Genomic DNA, 19,587 nt, shown 5'->3' with positions numbered 1-19,587 from the left:
ATCCCACATATATCTGTAATGCAAGGGCTGAGCCCACTCAGAAGTCATTTTCTGTGTCTGGATTGTTCTCTACTTTACCACTGCTGGTCAGAACCTGGGTGGATAGCTGTCAAGGAATCTTTCAGAGATTTCTCCCTTATACAGCCTTCTGAAGTACCTGGTTACAACCTCCCCTACCATACGTCTGGTGCCAGCTAATACAATTAAGCTTGTATACTTACGTGCATGTCTATCTCATTGCTTTACTATGGCTTCATGCTTCAGAAAGGAAGCATATGCATCCTATTCATCTAGGTATTTCCTCTACTGTAGGCACTCAATAAATGCCTATTGACTGGCAATGAATTCACATGAATAAGAAGAGCTGGTCAAGTTAACAATTAAAAGCCTTGGGTTTGTCTAAGTCTCAGGCATAGAAAGAGAAGCCTCATCCAGTACCTTCTTCATGGTTCTGATGCAGGAGGACCTCTGGCTGTGTGTGAATAGAGTTGCCAGGGTGGAAGAATGGTGAGAAAAGGATCCGAGGTTTCCTCTGCTTCAGAATATGCTGAAGGAGTTCATAGAGCACATCACCTGAGAAGAAAAAAAAAAAAAGGAAGTAGAGATGGGTCACCACTCAACAGGGTGGATGGCGCTGGAACCTGCGCCTGGCACCACGGCAGGGTTACAGTGCTGAACAAAACTGCATGTTGTCCTCATGGACAGGGACAGGGCACAGCACATGAAACTCCAAACGTCAGAGCCATGTGATTGTTTAAATCTGACTTTTTTTTATTATGACAGTAATACACAAGAAAAATTTTTTTAAAAGTGCCCCAAACTACAAAGAGAATCTACCTATAACCCTATCACTCTGAGAAAAGCCTTGCCATACTATCTATAGTTAAATAGCTAGAATTGAGTTCACAGTTTAGTGTCCACTCTTTCCCCTTCTACATCACATTTTAAAGATGTCCCCATACCACTAACTACTTACTTTTGTGGTTGACAAGTGACAGCTCACTAACTGGACATCCCAGACTTTAGGGGAAACCTACATTGTTCCAACTTATTCCTATAATTTTTGTCAAGATATTCTTTTTACATCCATCTCTTCTTGCATTGCAGATTATTCCAAGAAAGCTTTAAAGGAAAAGTCTTTAATGTTCCAATGACAATTGACAGAAATCTTCCCTATGAAGGAAAACATACCTTTCAAGCCCACCCCAACTCCAGGCAGGAATAGAAAAAAGAAAAAAAAAAGTCACAAATCTGGTTGGAGGTGCTAAGTAGTCACAACACTCTAAGGTACATTCTAGGATGCTTCTCTCTTTTAAAAATACTAATACTCATTGCTCTAAGGTCTTGCATGCTCTAGAAAATCATCTTGAGATAGGAGCTACTGGCAGATTGTGGGGTGGGCTTGAACCCTTCTTTTCTGGTACACTCTTAAGTGTCCATGGGGTGGCCCCTCGTCCCAAATCCATCATGGTCTGGTTCTACCCCTCTAGCCTAGATGCAATGGCCAATCACATGGGTGCTTCAAAACCCTGTATGGGCGGGTGATTAATCTTTAAAATACCACAGGCTGCTGACTGTCCCCCTATGTCCTTTCCCACGCAGGGATGTGCAGTCAACAACTGTAGCCAACAATGAGTCTTTGTCTCTAATTTTACCCATTTTTAACAGATACTTTAATTAACAACTTTATTTAGCTGCATATTTAGGGCTGCAGATATTGCTGCATGATTTTTTTCCTCCAAACTTAGAGTGAACCTGAAAAAATGCTCCATATTAATTTCTTGCTTTCTCCAAACCTCCAATTCTCAACTGTTTGTACCAAATACAGTTCTGTGGCTATTGGTCAGCTTGTCCAAAGTAAGTCCCAGGGAACCCTGTGAGCCCGCTCTTTGTTCCTTCCCTTCCCTTTGAATTGTACATGTCACTGGTGTAAATTACTGCCAACTACTTACTATTATTAAATAAGCACAAGATTTCAAAGAGTAGATGCCAGGTGCTGATTTATTTCATTAAAAAGGGATGGTGAGAAGGAGATGCAGAGGTCTTCTGACCACTTATGGAAATGCCTCGGATGTGGCAGAACCTGGCCCACGATACGTGTTTTCACACCGGGAAGGGTTCTGGCATTCACGGACTCCAAATCTAGTAGTCATGGTGATGGTTCTCATAGATAGGGATGCAGAGCCTAAAATACAGTCCTATTTTAATGACTCGTATTTTGATTGCAATACAAAAATAAGTCCCTAATCAAGTTTTTTTTTGGGGGGTGGTGGTGGTGGTGGTGGTGGTGGTGGTGGTGGTGGTGGTGGTTCAGAGTAACGTCTTCCTGAGCTTTTCCTAATTTACACAGCCTATGTGACCCTGGGGTTTGTTCAATGTTTTATTTCAGTAATACGCAGAATAGAAAGTGAGAACATTTAAAAATATGTTCTTGATGATTACTATCACTAAAATCAAGGGTCCATAATTAGCCTATCCACTTTGGAAGTGGAGGCCAGGAAATGCAGGTTTGGTGTCTGAGGGTGGCAGGGGTGTGGGTGGGATGCAGACTGCAGACACCCAGCCTGCCTGCATAGCAGTCACCCCAGGCTTCTCTGCAGAACACAGCTCCCAGCCACTCCCTCCAGTGCAGCGAGGGTCCAGGGAGGGGCATCGGGGCATCTTATGCAGGACCTGGAACAGGGCTAGAGTAGATGCTGCTCCTGTATGGGGGCTGGAGAAGGTCCCTGGTGGGGACTGAAACAAAGGCCAGAGGGGATGAAGCCACTGTCTCCTGTGCTCCTTTGCATGCACACAGGCAAGGAGCCACAAGGCACTCTTCTCGGCTGCCCTAGGCCTGGGCTTCCTCATCTGGAAAGAGCCCGTGTAAATGGTGTCCCATCTGCAGGATGACTTATTTATTTGTTGGATACAGGGTCTTACTACACAGCTCAGCACTGGATTATAGGCATGCACCACTGCACCCAGTTTCAGGCCAGCATGGCTGGGCAGGCATGGCATGAGGTATCAGGGATTGAACTGGGGTCCTTGCGCTTGCCAGGCAGGTAGGTGCTCAGACCCCTGAGCTATCTCCCCAGCCGGCCATCTGCAGGATTCCTGCATAGTTTCAATGAGGTGATCCAGGAAATAAGAATAAGCTCAGCATTGTGTCAGGAAACATCAAGGCTCAGGTCATAGAAGTAAGTGCTGTCACCTCTTCCCTTTACCACTCAGAGTACATTCTTGTTACCCTTGCGACGGCTTAGGACAGATGTGTAAGCCCACAGAAGAACCCACACAGATAGCAGGAGAATGTTTGGGTTGTCGTCAGTGTTATGTCCCCTGCTAGGAAGGGGAAAGAAGGTGATCTCAGGCACTGTCCCATTCCTAGGCTCTGTGGATATTCGTAGCTCCTCCTGCTCCCGGGGTGGGCTAGGCCACCGCTGATGCTGATGTGCCTGCCACATGCATTTCTGGGCTGCTCAAGGAGACAGCAGCTCTAAGTGCCATCTGTGAGAGACAGCGGATGGGCAGGGGTGAGGCCCAAGTCCCAGGTGCTTGGCCAGGAAAAGAGACCCCAGAGTAGGGCCACAGCTACATCAGCCATTCGCAGAGGTATTTGCTCAGCAGCCAGGAGCTGGGCCAGGGGATGCTACATCTATGATTGCTGGTAATAGCATGTGCCTGTAATCACTTGGAAATTTGGACCTAGGGAATAGTCTAGATGTTTCTTATATCAAGTCAATCTTTTGCTTGCTAGGAGTCTCCCAGCCCCTCTTTCTTTGCCAAAGGGTAGCTTTTCCCCCCTCATTTGAAATAGTCTCTTTCTTTGTACTTCAGGGTGGCCTTAACTCACTATGTAGTCCAGGGTGGCCTTGAACTTGCAGTGATCCTCCTGCCTCAGTCTCCCAAGTGCTAGGGTTACAGGGGTACGCCACCATGCCCAGATCAAGGAGTGGCTTTGGCTGAGTACATCCTGTGATGGATGGTCAGCCACTGCATGAGCAAATCAGCTTAGAATGACTCTAGTTGGTAGACACTGGTATGGACTTGGAACCCAGCTCTCCTGCAATCCCTGTACCTCAGTTGTTAGTTTTGCTTTTGGAATACACAAAAGATGTGTCTTGTCTATAAAAAATGTTTAAAGAAATGAAGACAGCTCCTCCCACTCCCCTCCTGTCCATTGTCACATAGCTTTTCCACAACCAAGCCTGTCCTATCAATATATTCTTCAAATTCTCACAGACACAGAAGTCACATTTCAAAAGCAGTATTAACAAAGCACCAGTGTAATATGGTCCATTCTGGAATACAGAAGATATTTAAAAATAAATTACATGTATTTGCCTACTGAAAGCAAAGAGCATGAGCCAATGCATAGTTATGTATCAAACTTAGCAAATGACCACTGGCTTAAATTCAAAAGGTATGTAAAAATGTTTCAGCCCATTTAGTGCTTGATAAATCTTCCCCATCTTCCAGAAAAGAAGTCAGTAGTATTACCTTGTGCTTCCACTGCACTGAGCAATGGAACCCAGGTCTGTTGGTCAAGGGACAACGGCTTTGGTTGGCTCTTCCATCCACCTGCATGCACACAAGTACACACATGGTGCACACGTACGATGTGCAGAGACGGATTTGCTGTGCAGCTGGTGGGCTTCAGGGCCTTCACTTGCAAAGGTGCTGGGAGAAGTCTTAGAAGTTTTATATGCTCCTGGGTACATGCACGTATCGCACTCAGAAACAACACACATGCACCTTTGATATAAAGTCGAGTACCTACTCTGAAAACCCTGAATTTTCTTGTTTTATTGAAATGTGTCTCAAATGAACAGCACAGAAAGTGAATAATGCTATTCAAAGTTGCTATATTGGTCCTACCCAGTGTCTGAAGCCAAGAACACACCGGGGAGGAGCGAGTTAAGATCTTTTACGTTACTTTACTTTTAGAGGGAAAGATTTGGGCTGTGGAGCAGGACAGCCCCAAGTCTGAATCCTGGAGGCAAACTAGTTCTCCTCTCCACGGGTTAAAGGCTCAGTTCAGGGTCCTTTTGTGTCAAATGAGAATAATGCCCCAGGCTCAGCTGGGCTCCAGTGAGATGAGACGTACAAAGACCAGCCCTGCATCTACCATGACACATGCTCAGTGGACACGCTCTATCCCCTTGGGATGACAATGATTAACAGACACGTCTCAAAAGTTTGCCAAAAATCCCCGTTTATAGTTACAGCACATGCATGTTTCGTAAGGTCATGTTCCTATGTGTGGAATATTTCTGTTTCTACTGGATGAGAGTCACCGCTTAGAGGCATTTCTAGTTCACGGTCGTCTCTCTCCAGTCTTCCATTCGTAGTCATAGAGTCAACCTCTTCTTCAAGCCTCAGGTCATTCTCAGCCTCCCGCTTCTCCCTCCCGACCTCGGTCTCTGAGACAGGCATACACTTCCGTCTTCTTTCCGTCCCTGTGCTGCTCTTGTCTTTCTCTTACCCTGACACTCAAACTTCCTCACTTCCTGTGCTCGGTTCCTCTCCGATTCTTCCTTCTTCCGCAACCTGCTCTTGCTGAGCTCACTTCCCTGTTGTCATATAGAGGAAGGGCATGACTGACCCTTGACTGCTCTGCAGCAGCCAGCACCAGGAAACCTGACCTTTCTCCTACTTGGATACACTGTGGCCACACAGGTTCCTATTTTCCCTTTCTTCCCACTTCTCTCCTTTCTCCTCGTCCAATCTTTTGATATTAACATCCCCTAGCACTCTTTCTGGCTTTCCTTTTGGGGTACTCAGCTTGTCTCCCCTAAATCTGCACTGGGCAGGGCTTCTGCACCGCGGGACCACAGCTTCTCACCTCCTGGATACTTCCTCTGGGATGTCTAAAAGATGCCACGCCTTCAATGTGTCTGACACGGAAGTCATTACAAACCCAGAGGGTTCCTAAGACAGTAAAAGCTCAGTTAGTTGCTCAGACCGGAAACCCTTGACTCTTCTCTCCCTCTGCTCCTGGACTCCGGCCAAACATTTGGCCCCATTTTTATTTCTTACCTTTATACCTTATGATCATTATTATCTGCTTAAAACCCTGAACATGACCAGCAAAGCCCTACACAAGCCACTGAAAAAGTAATAAATGACTGAATGGTTATAAAACTCCACTATATTCTCCTTTATTTCCCTTCTTGTAGTTTGGGAGCGATTAGGGAATTTCTAGTTTTTACTATTATAAATAGAATTGCTAAGAGCATTATTCCACATTATTCTTGGAATTTTTTTAAAGGAAAGGAATTATTAGTGAATAGATATGATTGGGTTTCTTTTGCTTTGTTTTGAAGTACTGGGGATTGAACATAGGGTATTCACACTGAGTTACATCCCAGCCGTTTTTTTATTTTGAAAGTCTCTTACCAAGTCACTAAGTTGTCCATGCTGGGCTGAACTTGCAGTCCTCCTGCCTCAAGTTTCCCAGAGTGATGGTTAGTTTTAAAGTTCTTGTTAAATGCTGCTTATTTCAGAATGGTGGGGGCAACAGCTAGAGACATCTGCAGTGCTACTGAGAGCCTTCCCCAGGGCTTCCACAACTTCTCATTTCTCAGGTTTAGGAGGTTTAATCAAGAACTTTCACCTTATTAAAATTTGCACTGTTTCAGATGATTACTTGTTGCATACATAAACTCATGTAGATTTTCTGAAGTGACACATTTTCAAACTTGCAAATAGTTCTGCCTTTCACTCTTATTGAGAGCTTTTAACTTGCTTCTAAACAATTCTTAAGAAGAAACAAAAGCATGGCTTGGATTGGAGGGACATTTTAAATTTGTCAGAAAATTCTCTCTGCTGCATCCTTCCTGCCAGCAACAGTGAAGGCAGCCACGTGACTGCAGGCTCAGGCATGCCTGTTCCTGTCCCGAGACGCTGGAGATGTGACTCAGCTTGGTCTTAGTTTCTAGGCATCCCATTCAGTCCATTTCTATAGCATGATTAAATTACAAACATTTATTTAATGGAGTATATCCTTGGAGCATAAAGATACACTAGACTTAGGAACAAATATTTGAAATGTACCTCCATATTTATGGCTTAGAGATCCTGAGAAAAAGGGTCAATGTGGGAAAACATGAACATTATGCTTAAGAGAAGCATAAATTAGTTAGCAAACAATAAGATAGTTATCTGTAGCTGAATAAGGTTAAGTAATAAGCTCTTGAGAAAATAGAAACGTGAAATGATTCCGTGCTTTATTACAAGTAGGGCTCAGCACTTGTCTGTCATGTGGGCATAAGGAAGGATGGGGTCAGTCACCACCGCCTCACAAAGGCGTCCAGGGAAGTGCTAACGATGTACATGACTTTCCACCAAATGACTTCCCTAAGCATCTCTCTGATGTGTGGTGGCTTCTAACTTTCATGTTTTATTTGTCCAAAGATGAAGGACAGAGACAGTAGACTGGCGGTGTCCTTAGAGAGGGTCAGTTCCCACATTCCTGGGTCCCCTTCTGTGACCTGGATCCTCAGATTCTCTGACTTCATTCTCATGAGGCCAGTGGACAGCCACTCCATCTAGCAAACCACCTACCAAGCTTAGCAGAAATTCAGGCAAATCGGTCCAAGGAACCATAGATAGACAGATTCATCTTTTCAGTCTTTGACTTGAAAATGGAATTCTACTATATTTAAAGAATACAAGTGAAGCATGTTTCCAAAGATAAGGGCTCTGATGGGTTGGAAAGGGAAAGTATCATTTGCAAAATCACTACAGTACACTAAAAGAGGGCAAATGTGAGTATACCTACAATTTTCAATGCATTTAGGAACTCCCTGATGCCTTTTTAAAAAACTGAATTTAAAAATATATTTCTATCTTCCCTTAAAGCACAGAGAGCACAGCATGAACAAATTGATAATAACTTGAGGTTTTTGTTCATATAAAGTGGGTATATAAATTTATTTCCATCCAAATGCTGTTATAACTCTAAGAATAAATATTAATCTATTTCCTCTCATTAATGTATTTTCTTAAGAGTCTCCCAGTAACCTTGTAATCAAATATCTCCAAATTTAAATCACCCAGAGCCATTTAATGTGGCAACTAGTAGCTCAAGGATTAGGTAAAATTATTCTACCCAGGTGAGGTTTTGTATGAAATGTGGATCTTTTTACATTTATTATTCAGCTTAGCAAATACTTTAAAGTTGCATCTTGTATTATTGGGAGATGACTTCAGAGAAAGTACTCCATTTATCTGCAACCTTGAACGCTTTTGTTTAGAGATCATATCATTATTTGAAGCACATTTCAAGTGTTCCCTGCTTTATTGTAGTGATGCACAAAGAAGACTCTTGTCCTAGGGGTGGATAAATTTAATTGATTAAATTGGCCAATGAACACAGCACATGGCATTGAGAGAGACCACTGTATGTGAACGTAAGGTGCATTAATATTTCAGGTAAGTACAACGCATCAAGTCTAGTTCTCTCCTCGCTACACTGGAGATGAACTGTGTTAGGAGAGCAGAGCTTTGGGAGAAACCAGGCAGGAAATGAGGCTGGGAGCAAGACATGTCTTCGCGAGGATGGGGTAAGCAGATACTTCTCTTTCCTTTCTTCTAGCAGTGCCATGAGCTGTGAGAAGCTACTCTTGATTCTCCCTAGGCAGAAAAAAGATCCAAGGTGTGTGTGTGTGTGGGGGGGGTCAAGTTCTATAAGATGATTAGGCTGAAGGGGACTGGTATTTGTTCACTGTCTGCAGGGTGGCAGGTTGTAATGTTCGCTAGAAGCTTAAGGATGCTTCAGGGTTGAATCTGGATCAAGCTATGAAGAGCTGCGGGGAACTCAGCTCCACAAGGTGAACAGCCCACTTTATGGATAAAAAAATAAAATAAAAGAAAGTGATGTGATTTGTGTCAGGCCAGGTGTGGAGCCCAGGCCTCCTGACATGTTATATCAAACTGCTGAAGCAGAAAACCCACATCAGAGGAAGCACAGGCAAATATTTCATCTGAGAAAAAAAAAATGATTTTCCATGGAAACCTTCCTCCTCCCTAAGGAAAGCACCAGTGGCAACGGCACACCTCACCACCTGCCACACGGCTGTGTCACAGGGTAGCAGTTCTCTGCCACCCATTGGTTCTGACCTCTGGACTCTTAGACAACATTCCTCTGCACTGTCATGAGTTTTCTTGCGGCCTGTACTGACAGTATCACCTTGAAGCTCTGCCCAGGGCTTTCTGGACAATCTGGCCAATATTTATCAAGTGTCAATTAGTTATGAAGTCCTGTGCTAGGTACAGGACAGGGCAGCTTAACAGGATACCGCTGCTGCTTGCCCTGAATTCTCTACTCTAGGAGAAGAAGAACACATAGAATATGACTATGTGTGCTGTACTTGTGTATCACAGCCATGGCGGAAGCAGAGATGGCTCTGGGGTAAAAGGAGAGAGGACTAGCACTGAACCCAGAAGGAGGGAGGAGGAGACCAGAGAAGGCGGGGAGAAGCAGGGGAGCAGGGCTGGAAGTGAAGCTTTCCAGAAGAAAGTTGGCAGGACTAGAAATGCAAGGCGGGAATGAACAAAGGAGGGGAACGAGGAAGTGCTGGGAGGGTCAGCAGACAGTGGTTCACAGAGAGCTCACAGCCCTATCTCGAACTCCTCTTCAGCAAACCACCCTATAGCTTCTTCTGACTTCTCAGTCAGGCTCCATTACCATACCACTGAGTGCCATTTGACGATCCTGCTAGAAAGGGCCTCTCCTACCTATAAAACCCAGGCTGCTGTACCCCTGCCTTAGTCACTGAATAAATACTCAGCATGAATCTCTACTGCCTGCCCCAACCATGGTCTGCAGCACCTCACATCTGAACAGGAAGGCCGGCCCAGGCCTCCTCCCTCTTTCACAAATCACTGCTTGAGTACCTGCTGTAACTCATTTCGGGTCATCCTTCATGTTCCAGCCCAACTCTATTCCTCCTCTCACAAGACCTTCGCCACACTGGCTCTCCCTTGTCCGGCTCTTTTGGACCTGAAGGGTCCAAGCAGTCCAATCTTTCTAATTAGACAGTGATTTCCCAGGAGAAGGGCCATTGCCACATGGCCCATTGGAAAAAAGGGCTGAGAAAGCGGTTGGCTTCACCTAGCTTTGAGCAGAGAGAACCTCATTACGTCAGATCTGAGAGGTCCCTGGGGAGCAAAGTCAACCAACAATGGCGTGCAGCACCTGAGAGATGATGCAGGGAAATTCACAGACTCAGAGCAAAGCTCGCCCGGGGGCTAAGTCAAATCAAGTCAAAACACATCACTGGGTTTTCCTTCGTTGGCTTTGCTTTGCACAGCTGGTTTCACTGGAGCACGGAAAGAGTTAGGGGTTTTTGCCTCTAGCCTTGTAACGTGGCCTCTGAATGTAACACTGCTTAGGTTTCCACTAGAACAGAAAAGGGAAGTATTTTGCAATCAATTCAAAGGAACTATTTAGGAAAGTTTCATTTACTCATACACTTGTTTATAGTTTTCTGATTTTGAGATGACTTGAGCCAAAATGTTTCTGATATATTGTATCCTTGATACAAACTTCAAAATTAATTGCTTTTAGAGCTATATAAACTTTCAAAGTTTCAGTAACATCTATCTATACTTTTGAGGGACATTTCTGTGTTAGCATTTCTTTCTATGCACCATCTGCTGTGCTTGGACAAAGCAGGGGGATACCACTCCACAGGCTCTCCTCACCCCTGTAGTGGGGTTGTTTCCCCAGGAGGGTTAGTTTATTAGCTGCTGGCAGGCTTCCAGGGTAAATGAGGGTTTGTGCACTTAGGGACCATGCCAATGTCTTAGGCAGGGTGTCTGCACTTTGCCAAGGAGAAAAGGGGACTCTGCCAAGATGCTCAACGTCAGGGTCTACAATGAGACTCCACAGGACGAGGACCTTTTGGTGTTCTGGTAACTAATCCCTCAAGAGGCATAAAGCAGAGACCAAAGTTCCTCTCTGACATGCAGTCACCAGATACCTTTCTACTTCACAGCCAGAAGGCAGAGAAGTGAAACCCAGAAGTCTTTCTGAAGGCTTATCGATGGCAGCAGCACCACTGCAGCAGGTGCAAATGCTTATCCAGTGGGCTCTTAGGAGCCCATATTTTGATAAATCTTAGGTGGGCCTGAGGAAACTCCTTCTATTTTTCAGGACCTCTAAAGCTACAATATACATGACTTCAAAGCAGTCAGTATTTTCAAAGGAAATTACTAGAAGCCCTTTGGGTGTACAGTGTTTCTAAACTCAATTCGGCTACTGGGATTCCCACATTCCCTGGGTTCCTTTCTGTGTTCTTTTACTCAGCGATATCCACGTCTTTGCTCTTTCTCTCCCTTTTATTTTTTGAGCTGGGGTCTCGCTATGTAGTTTAGGCTACCCTTGAACCCACTCTGCAGCCCACACTGGCTTTGTACCCGTGGCCAGCCTCCGGTCACAGCCTTCGGGGTGCTGGGATACAGGTGTGTACCACCACACCCACCTATGGTCAGTTTGTTTAACTGATCAGTTCCCGACCTACACTAACTCTCAGGTAGCTAAAAAGGGCAGGAATGGTGTTTCTCTGTTTCTCTGGTGGCAGCACAACATCACTCAAGTTCCAGGGTTAGAAGGTAAAAAATGGCCAACCTCTCCCAACCGTAACACTCCACCCACATTTGGAGAAAGCTCTTCCTTCCCCCTTCAGCTGCTTAGGTCAGTGAGATCTTCCTGCTGGTAAACTGTCCCTGTCCCCGGTGGTTGTGCAGATTCCTGGTGCAGGATGAGTGGTGTCCAAGACTGGCCATGGGCAGACTGTCCACGTGGAACCCACAGCAGCGGGGTGCAGGTGCTCACCTGAATGAGGAGATCGATAGCGAAAGTCCTCTTTGGTCAGCAGCAGGAGCGCTTTGCCGTTCATTTCAAACGTGTTACTGTCAATTGGCCTTAAAGAAAACTCATTTTCAGCCCACTTGAGCCACTGGGCTACGTCATCCCTGCTCCAGTAAATTGGCTGCAAGCCTGTTAGGGAGACAGCGAGGTGAAAGGAAGAGAAAAAAGGTCTCATCAGTCAGCTGGAACAAGGGGGAGATCTCCAAATGGTTAACAAAATCAGGTTGCTGCATCTTAACAGCCCTTACATTCAATTCTAAATCCCAGGTTACAACTCTAGCTTCATAACTGCTGAAACATGCTATCAGATTAATTTTTTAGTTAGAGGGAAAAGAAAGGAGAAAAACATACCTTTTAAAATGTGTCTAAGGATAATGGGTCTTAGAGCTGTGCCCTAGGGGCAAGCCTGGGACACACACGGGGCCCAGAATCCTGACAAATCTATGCGCTTTGGTTGGGACCTTAGAATCAGCGTGGACCTGATGTAGCCTGAGTCTTTCTGAAGTGAGAATGTTCCAGAGCTGGCCATGACCTTCCAGAGCTGCCAAATAATGAAATGTTCCCTGAAGCTTCTTCCAGGAAGAGCGATTCACTCAGCCTCTGGGAAAGCATCAGCTGGCCTCTGGGAATAAGAGGGCAAGGTAAGGATGAGAGGCCTCCTGCTGATGTTAAGCGATCCCAGTGAGGGGGTGCTGGGATGGACTAGGACCAACGCGGGCTGGAGGAGGCCTAGAAAGGAGGCTGAAGGGGTGACCAGGTCAACAGCCTACCAACCTGATCCTGTCAGCCAGAGTGACATCACAACTACAAGCCTACATTTTTATTGTGCTTTGCTACCATGGGAAATCTTTGATATAGCCTTCAAGGAATTAGAAAAGTAGTTCTCAAGACACGGTCCCAGGAGCCTCAAGGGTTCCCAAGATCTCTGTGGGATGTCTATGTAAAATTTTTTTTATAACAACATTAAGAGACTATTTGCCTTTCTTGCTCTTATACTTTGAGCATGGGAAGTGATTTTTTTTTTTTTTTTTTTTTAATGTATTTGGTACAGGGCCTCACTACGCAGCTCGGACTCATAGTGACCCTCCTGTTTTTAGCCTGCCGAGCGCTGGGATCATAGGGGTGTGCCACCAAGCCCAGACTCTCCAGACTCAGTGTGCCTGGGTATGGGGCCAGTGCAGCATGAGGTACTGGGAATAGAACTCCAGTCCATGCACTTGCCTAAGCAGGTGCTTAGTCCGCTAAGCTATCTCTCCGGCCCATGATAAATGATGTTGCAAGAAGCTGAAAGCAGAAATAGTTCAAGAGAATCTAGTCACCTTCACTAAGCTAGGTGTTAAAGAGACTTGTAAACATGGACAACATTGCTATTCTTTGCGCCATTATTTTGGAGGGCATGCACAGTTTTGATCTTGTGTCAAAAATACCAAAAGACTGGGGATGAAATATAGCTCATTGGGGTTTACTCATTTAATTACAAGCCACACTCACAAATGGCTTATTATTTTTCATTAAGTTAAGGAATACTCTGAAATTCTCAGTTTGAATTTATAAAATGGTAAAATTAGATAAGATACAACCTATGTGAACAAAAGCTCTTTGGAGATTTCAATAATTTTCCAGAAATGAAACAAGTCCCAACAGCAGTAATTTAAGAACCACAAGGAAGAAGGTTGATGCTCAAAAGAGTTCCAGTCTTGAATATCAAGTGGTAAGAAGCAACAGTTCCAACAGAGCACAGTGGAATCAGTGTATGTCAGGAAGAGCTCCTGTCTTTCAACTTAAATTCTTTAAACCTAGGGAGACCCTGGAATGTGTTATAAACATGTTCTCAGCTTCATTCCTGGAAGGAATTACCTCTCACATAACACTAGGAAGGACAAAGTATCGATGTGCTTGACGTGCTACAGTGGGGGCCACGTGGCTCCGGTCCCCCGGAGACTGTCCAGGGCTCTGGGCACGCTTGCTGCCTGTCTTCCTAGCACAGCCTCTCTACAACACAGTTCTGAAGATGGGTAAACTGGCTTCTTCCAACTCTGGACGTCTTCTCAAAACTAGTCCATCTTGAAAGGGACCAATAAAGAACTATCAGCCATTGGGATAGATAGCCCTTAATTTTTTTTTTTTTTAAAGTTTTAATGGGTATAGCAGCCAATCTCATTTCACTTTTTTTCCCCCCCAGAGACAGGGTCTCGCTATGTAGTTCAGGCTGGCCTGGACTCCCTATGTAGCTGAGGCTGGCCTGGAACTAACTCATGGCGATCCTCCTGCCTCAGCCTCTTTAGTGCTACTAGCTGTGCACCACCTTGCCCAGCTAGCAGCCAAAACCTGAAAGCTTACTTCCTCCTGACTGTGGTGTCAGAGAGCAGGCGAGTACAGTGATTCGTTATTGCAGATGTCTGTCCTCTTCTTCCTCCTCATGGGAGGAGCAGGACTGCAGTGGCCCTTAAGGGACAACAGGAGATGCTAGGCAAGTTTGGCCCAGGAAAGCACCTAGCAGTGGCAGGACCATGGGACAGAGGGTGCTCATTACAGAAACAGGGAAAAGCACGGGGCAGCTTGTGTGGAAGTACAGGCACCAAAGTGAATACAGAACTGAATCCTGCTGAGAAGGGGAAGCGAAAGTAAAATGCTGAAGTTTCTGCAGGGGACGCGGGGAAGCAGAGGGAGGCGGTGAGAAGGAGGTGGGGGCACAAGTAGTAATTTGAGGTTCTTTATATTCTACGGAAGAAAATACTCATGAGTAATCTTTTCCCTAAATACAAGAAGAGTCACATACTCCAAACAGCGCTGCCGTTAAGAACAACAGTTTCTCTTCTCACTTCCCATTAATCTCCCCCACAGCTTGGCCCTAGAAGCAACCAGGGCCCTGGCGGAAACCCCCTTTCCAGAACCCGAGGCCGCAGGCTCCACGCTTGTGTACAAGAGGGACCCACCAGCGAGTTCCAGGGAATGTGGGGCAATCCCAGCAGTTGTACAGATGCCATCAAGATGGAGCAAGCTACCTGCTCTGGGCCACTCAATGAATTGATCGGCCACTGCCCTTGCATTAGCATCGAGAGAGGTGGACAGCTCAGCGAGCTGGAAAGAGGTCAGATGCACTTCTGTGCTGGGAGTCAGTCCCGCTGCTGCTTCCTTTTTAGTTCAATAGAACAAAGAGGCTGTGGTATAGAATGTGCTCTGCAATTCTAATTGAAGAAAAACATTTTTTTTTTCTCTCAAACCTGGGACCCTCTAAGGCCTGCATGCTAAAGCATCTAACTCTAAGTAGAACAGAGCCTATACCCCTAGAGGGGACTCTGGTCTAACCGGGACCATTGAATTTACTTAACAGTCGTTTAAGAAGCACTGCTATGCACGTTGCATAGTTCTGAGCACTTTATAAATATCAGTTCATTTAATTGCATGTTCATGCATTTGAGACTGGGGTTCAGATTAGGAAACTGAGGCTCAGAAACACTGATGGAATTTTCCCAAGGGCGCATGGCCCTAGAACACGATGAGGGCTGAGATCATAATCGAGGTATATGCTTCTAGAATCTGTGTTCTTAGCCTTCACTCTGCTTATCCAAACACCCCTCAACCAGACTCAGAATTGGGACTGGTTTTCAACATCTATTCAGGATACCATAAAAACCTGAGTGAACTGATTCTTACATCCAATACAGATCCTTACAGCCTTTCTCAAGTTAGCAAGGCAGATCCCTGGAGAAATAAACTTATGGGCGAGGAGAGCAGGGAGGTGTAGGTGGGACTCTGCTTTTACTCTACCAGGAGCAAAGCGTCACTTCACAGCTGCTTGACCATGGTGCTCACCAGTGCTTGGTTTTGATGGGTCACGTGATTCACAGCCACTAATGGGACAGAAGTTGTACAGGCAGGATGAGGGTGTGATATACAGCTTGTTTTACAGTTGTCCCTTGCAATTTTAACTCACCGAAGTTAAAGGAGATAATGCTAGTGATCATTAAGAAAAGGAGAGAGAGAGACAGACAGAGACAGAGAGAGAGGAAGAAAGAAAGAAATATTTGATACCTAAGATAGCACTACTTGTGCATATAACAAACCTGTGAGGGTCATTTAGATCAAAATTGTTAATGCCAAGTAATGTGAGGCATTAGGGAAGAACTTTGTATGACGGATGTGAACTACTATGATTAAGAAAATTACTAGGAAGCCCACTGCACTTTTTCTTACAAGGGGAGTCAAGTATTTTTCTTTTTTTTCTGTATTGAGGACAGGGTCTATAGGGTCTCCCAACTACAAGTAGTTTGGACTCGTAGTGATCCTCGTGTTTTCAGCCTTGTAAATGCTGGAATTACGGCATGTGCCACCCTGCCTAGTCTCAATTGCCATCTCAGCGCACCCCAGGGCGGGGCCAGCATGGCACACTGGGGATTGAACAGGTGCGCTCTGCCTAAGCAAGCACTTTAGTCCACTGAGCTATCTGGCCGGCCTGGGAGTCAAGTCCTGATACCTTTCAATGATACATTTGCCTGGGCTCTTAAACATTCTTAATTTTTCCAATTCCATTTTCAAAAGGGCAGCCATACACATCAGGACATTGTGACCTTCATTTCAGACTTTCTGAATTATGTTTAAATTTGTGATGAAAAGCGCTCTGGGAGTCACAGTGTGAATTTTATTCCCAGATCAGCCACTAATTAACACGTGATTCTGGTGAGGCTGCTGGGCTTCTCATTGGCTCACTGGCTTCATTTGTAAAACGAGGAGCTTAGAGTCTGCGATCACTATTCCCTGTGGGCTCAATACAGTCAATATGCTCCTATTTAATTTGGATCTTATAAGCCAAAGAATACACATGGGGAAGAGCTTTTCTTTTTCCTACAAAATTACTCTTTGTTCATGATCATGACCCTAGACCTTGAGATTTTGTAACTTCCTGAAGGATCTTCTGAGTCATGGAACATAGATTAGTGCTTAAGACTATTTTATTATATTCTAATTCTCTGGAAAACTGTAAGTCATCTATGGCAATGCTAAATAAAGCAGTCTGCATCTCTGGAGTTGATCTGTTGCTTCCCCATACATTACCTTGTGTAATTCCCACAAATGTCTCCCCAAGTTAGCTGGGTTCTCATTTCAGTTTAACAGAGGAGGAAACAGAGGGCTCAGAGTCAGTAGATGTGGTTTGAGCAACATTTGGATCCAGCTCGCAATCTCTCCTTTTATTTGATGTCACTGGGTGGTTGAACATAGGACATTATAAATGTTCGGCAAGTACTCTACACCACTCAGCTAAATCCCTAGCTCCCAAGTTCAAGCACCTGGGGCCTTGTAGCTGTTCACCAAAAGCACCCTTTACCCCCAATTTTCTGTCTAACTGAAACTGCTCTAGAGTTTCATAGGGCTTAGAGAACAGAATCTTAAAGTGTGAGCGATGAGAGATACCATGAAGGTGACTGTGTCTAGTCCTGACCCCACTTCACTGACTAAAACAAAAAAAGTTAAGGCTGAACTATAAGGGACATGCCCCAAATGTCTTGACTCTTCTCAGTATTCCAGGTTGTGCCACAATGTGATCAGATGACACATGACAACGTTGGAACCCTGGTCACAGTCGTAGTAGTTACTGCACTCCCTTGCTTAGTCATCTCCCTCCAGACTAAGCAGCGTTCACTGCCCAAACAGAACTTTTGCACCACAGCATCCGATCCTTGCTCACCTGCCCACCTCCTCTGGAGATGTTCTCTGGCACCTTCCCTAGACCCAGTGCAGGAATAGGACCAGCACTTTGTTTTTCTGAACAATATAGTTCTATGGATCAAATCAGTCCACAATCATTGTGTGCTTTCACCATGTATCTTGGTTACTTTTCTCTCATGGCTGGGACCAAATACCCAAAATTAAGGAAAGAAAGGTTTATTTAGTTCACAGTTAGTGGAGGTTTCAGTCCATACTCAGCTAGCTCCAAGGCAGAGCAGCACATAGCAGAGGGCAGCCATTCATGGTGGTGGAAAACAGCAAAGGGTAAAGGGAGGAGCAGCAGCTGAGGCAGCTTGAAGCCCCTCTCCCCTCGCCCATATGGTATCCAGGCTATGCTCCCCAGGGCCGGGACGGGTATGGTGCTCACACCCATAATCCCAGCATTGAATCATGAATTAATCATAACTTCTAGAAGCTGCTCCATGACTGCATGAGGCTTTGGGGGGACACCTAGACACAAATCATAACACCATGACTAAGAATCTTGTCCTACAGACGAAAAACCTATAGCACACATCATTGGAAATGGTGGTGCCGGTGACTGGCGGCTTCACTGTTATTATTTGGTCTCTCTCTCTCCTTCTCATACTGGGGGTTGAACAAAGGTCCTCTGCACTGAGCTACATCCCCAGACTGTTTCCATTTTAAGTCAAGGTCCTTGCTAAGTTGTCCAGGCTTGGCTCAAACTTGCAATTCTTCTGCCTCAGCCTCCCATAGTAGTAGGATTACAGGCACGTGCCACCATGCCCAGCTCACAGTCCCCACCTGTAATATCCACCATGTTACTTCTTAAGTAGCCTGAGAACAGCAAACACGAGTGCTTTCTTTGTGCACACGAGTTATGTAACTCATTTAATTTCTACAAGAATCCTGTGGGAACATCACTACCCTAATTTTCAAAGGAGAAAAATCTTCCTTTGAAAGAGAAGTGACTTGGCTAAGACATGGGGCCTGGAAAAGGAAGCGTTTGAAACCAGTTGATCAGAACCAAAGTCTACAGTATTAACCACCCACCTCTTGGCCTAGACTCATTAGGCATTTTGGCAGGACATAAAATTAAATTCATGAATTAATTTAAACAAAAAAGAAAAATGTCTCTCAAGAGTTAAGCATGTAGGCATTTAGCTACAACAGCATGTAACTTCTACTTCCTAGCTGTGTGTCCTTGCGCAAGTTCCTCAACCTCTCTGTCTCACTTGTCTTAAGTGAAGAACAGGGGAAACTTTCAAGCTGCAAAGTAGCATTAAACTGCAGATGACATGCTTATCCAATTTTTAGATGACATAAAACTAGTATGAAGTAATTATAAATGCAAAAGATTATCTAAAAGATACCACCCCAGTATCTGGTATAGAGCAATCATTTGATAAATTATATTAATAAAATATTTAATAAATATCATCTATATTTTTACTAGCACGATCACCATGACTATCTTCACAATGTCATCTTACCCTGCACATATTCACATGGTTCTTGAGATCCAACTGTCAGAATGTAAGTTAAGCAATATGAAATTTCATCATTCCAACTTGCTGCAGTTTCTCCAGCTTTAGATCTCTTTCCTGGGCCCTCTATACCCTGTAGCTTCATGTCATCTGCAGCTTTGCTAAGTACCTGCTACTTCAACAGGGGACTGACAGAACGCTAATCAGGTGAGGGCTGAGATGGAGCCCTCCTGTGACCCACCAGACCCTTTCAGATGGATACAGATCAAAGGACTAGCCCCTTTGGAGTAGAGTGGATCAATGGTTGATCTGTCTAAATATTCTGCTGGTATCTGAACTACATTTTCCAAACTATCCATAAAAACACCATCATGAACTCAACAGAACACTTGCCTGTTGTCTGGAAATATAGTAACTAAAACTCCCACCAAACTTACTGAGGAGGACGAGGAGGAAGAACAGAAGCATGTGTCTGGCTCTGCTGGTAACTCTCCTAAGTGCTCTTCATGCACAGCTATGAAAATCTATCCTGAATTTCATCAGGAAGTTCAA

At 44.8% G+C, this 19,587-nt stretch overlaps 1 protein-coding gene across 3 annotated transcripts in view; it reads right to left on the bottom strand.

Moving 5' to 3' along the window:
* Window positions 1-19,587, bottom strand: part of Etv6 (ETS variant 6) — a 228,327-nt gene that overhangs the window by 33,354 nt on the left and 175,386 nt on the right. For all 3 annotated transcript variants that reach the window (XM_004626065.2, XM_023709544.1, XM_023709545.1), the window contains 2 exons: window positions 11,825-11,989; window positions 439-573 (listed from right to left, as the gene is read on the bottom strand). In XM_004626065.2, coding sequence (XP_004626122.1) covers window positions 439-573; window positions 11,825-11,989 — 300 coding nt within the window. The remainder of the gene's footprint in view (window positions 1-438; window positions 574-11,824; window positions 11,990-19,587) is intronic.

Source organism: Octodon degus, unplaced genomic scaffold (assembly GCF_000260255.1).
Source record: "Octodon degus isolate 3935 unplaced genomic scaffold, OctDeg1.0 scaffold00012, whole genome shotgun sequence".
NCBI classification, from domain to species: Eukaryota; Metazoa; Chordata; class Mammalia; order Rodentia; family Octodontidae; genus Octodon; species Octodon degus.
Note: the sequence above shows the minus strand (reverse complement) of the source record. Positions and strands in the feature narration are given on the sequence as shown.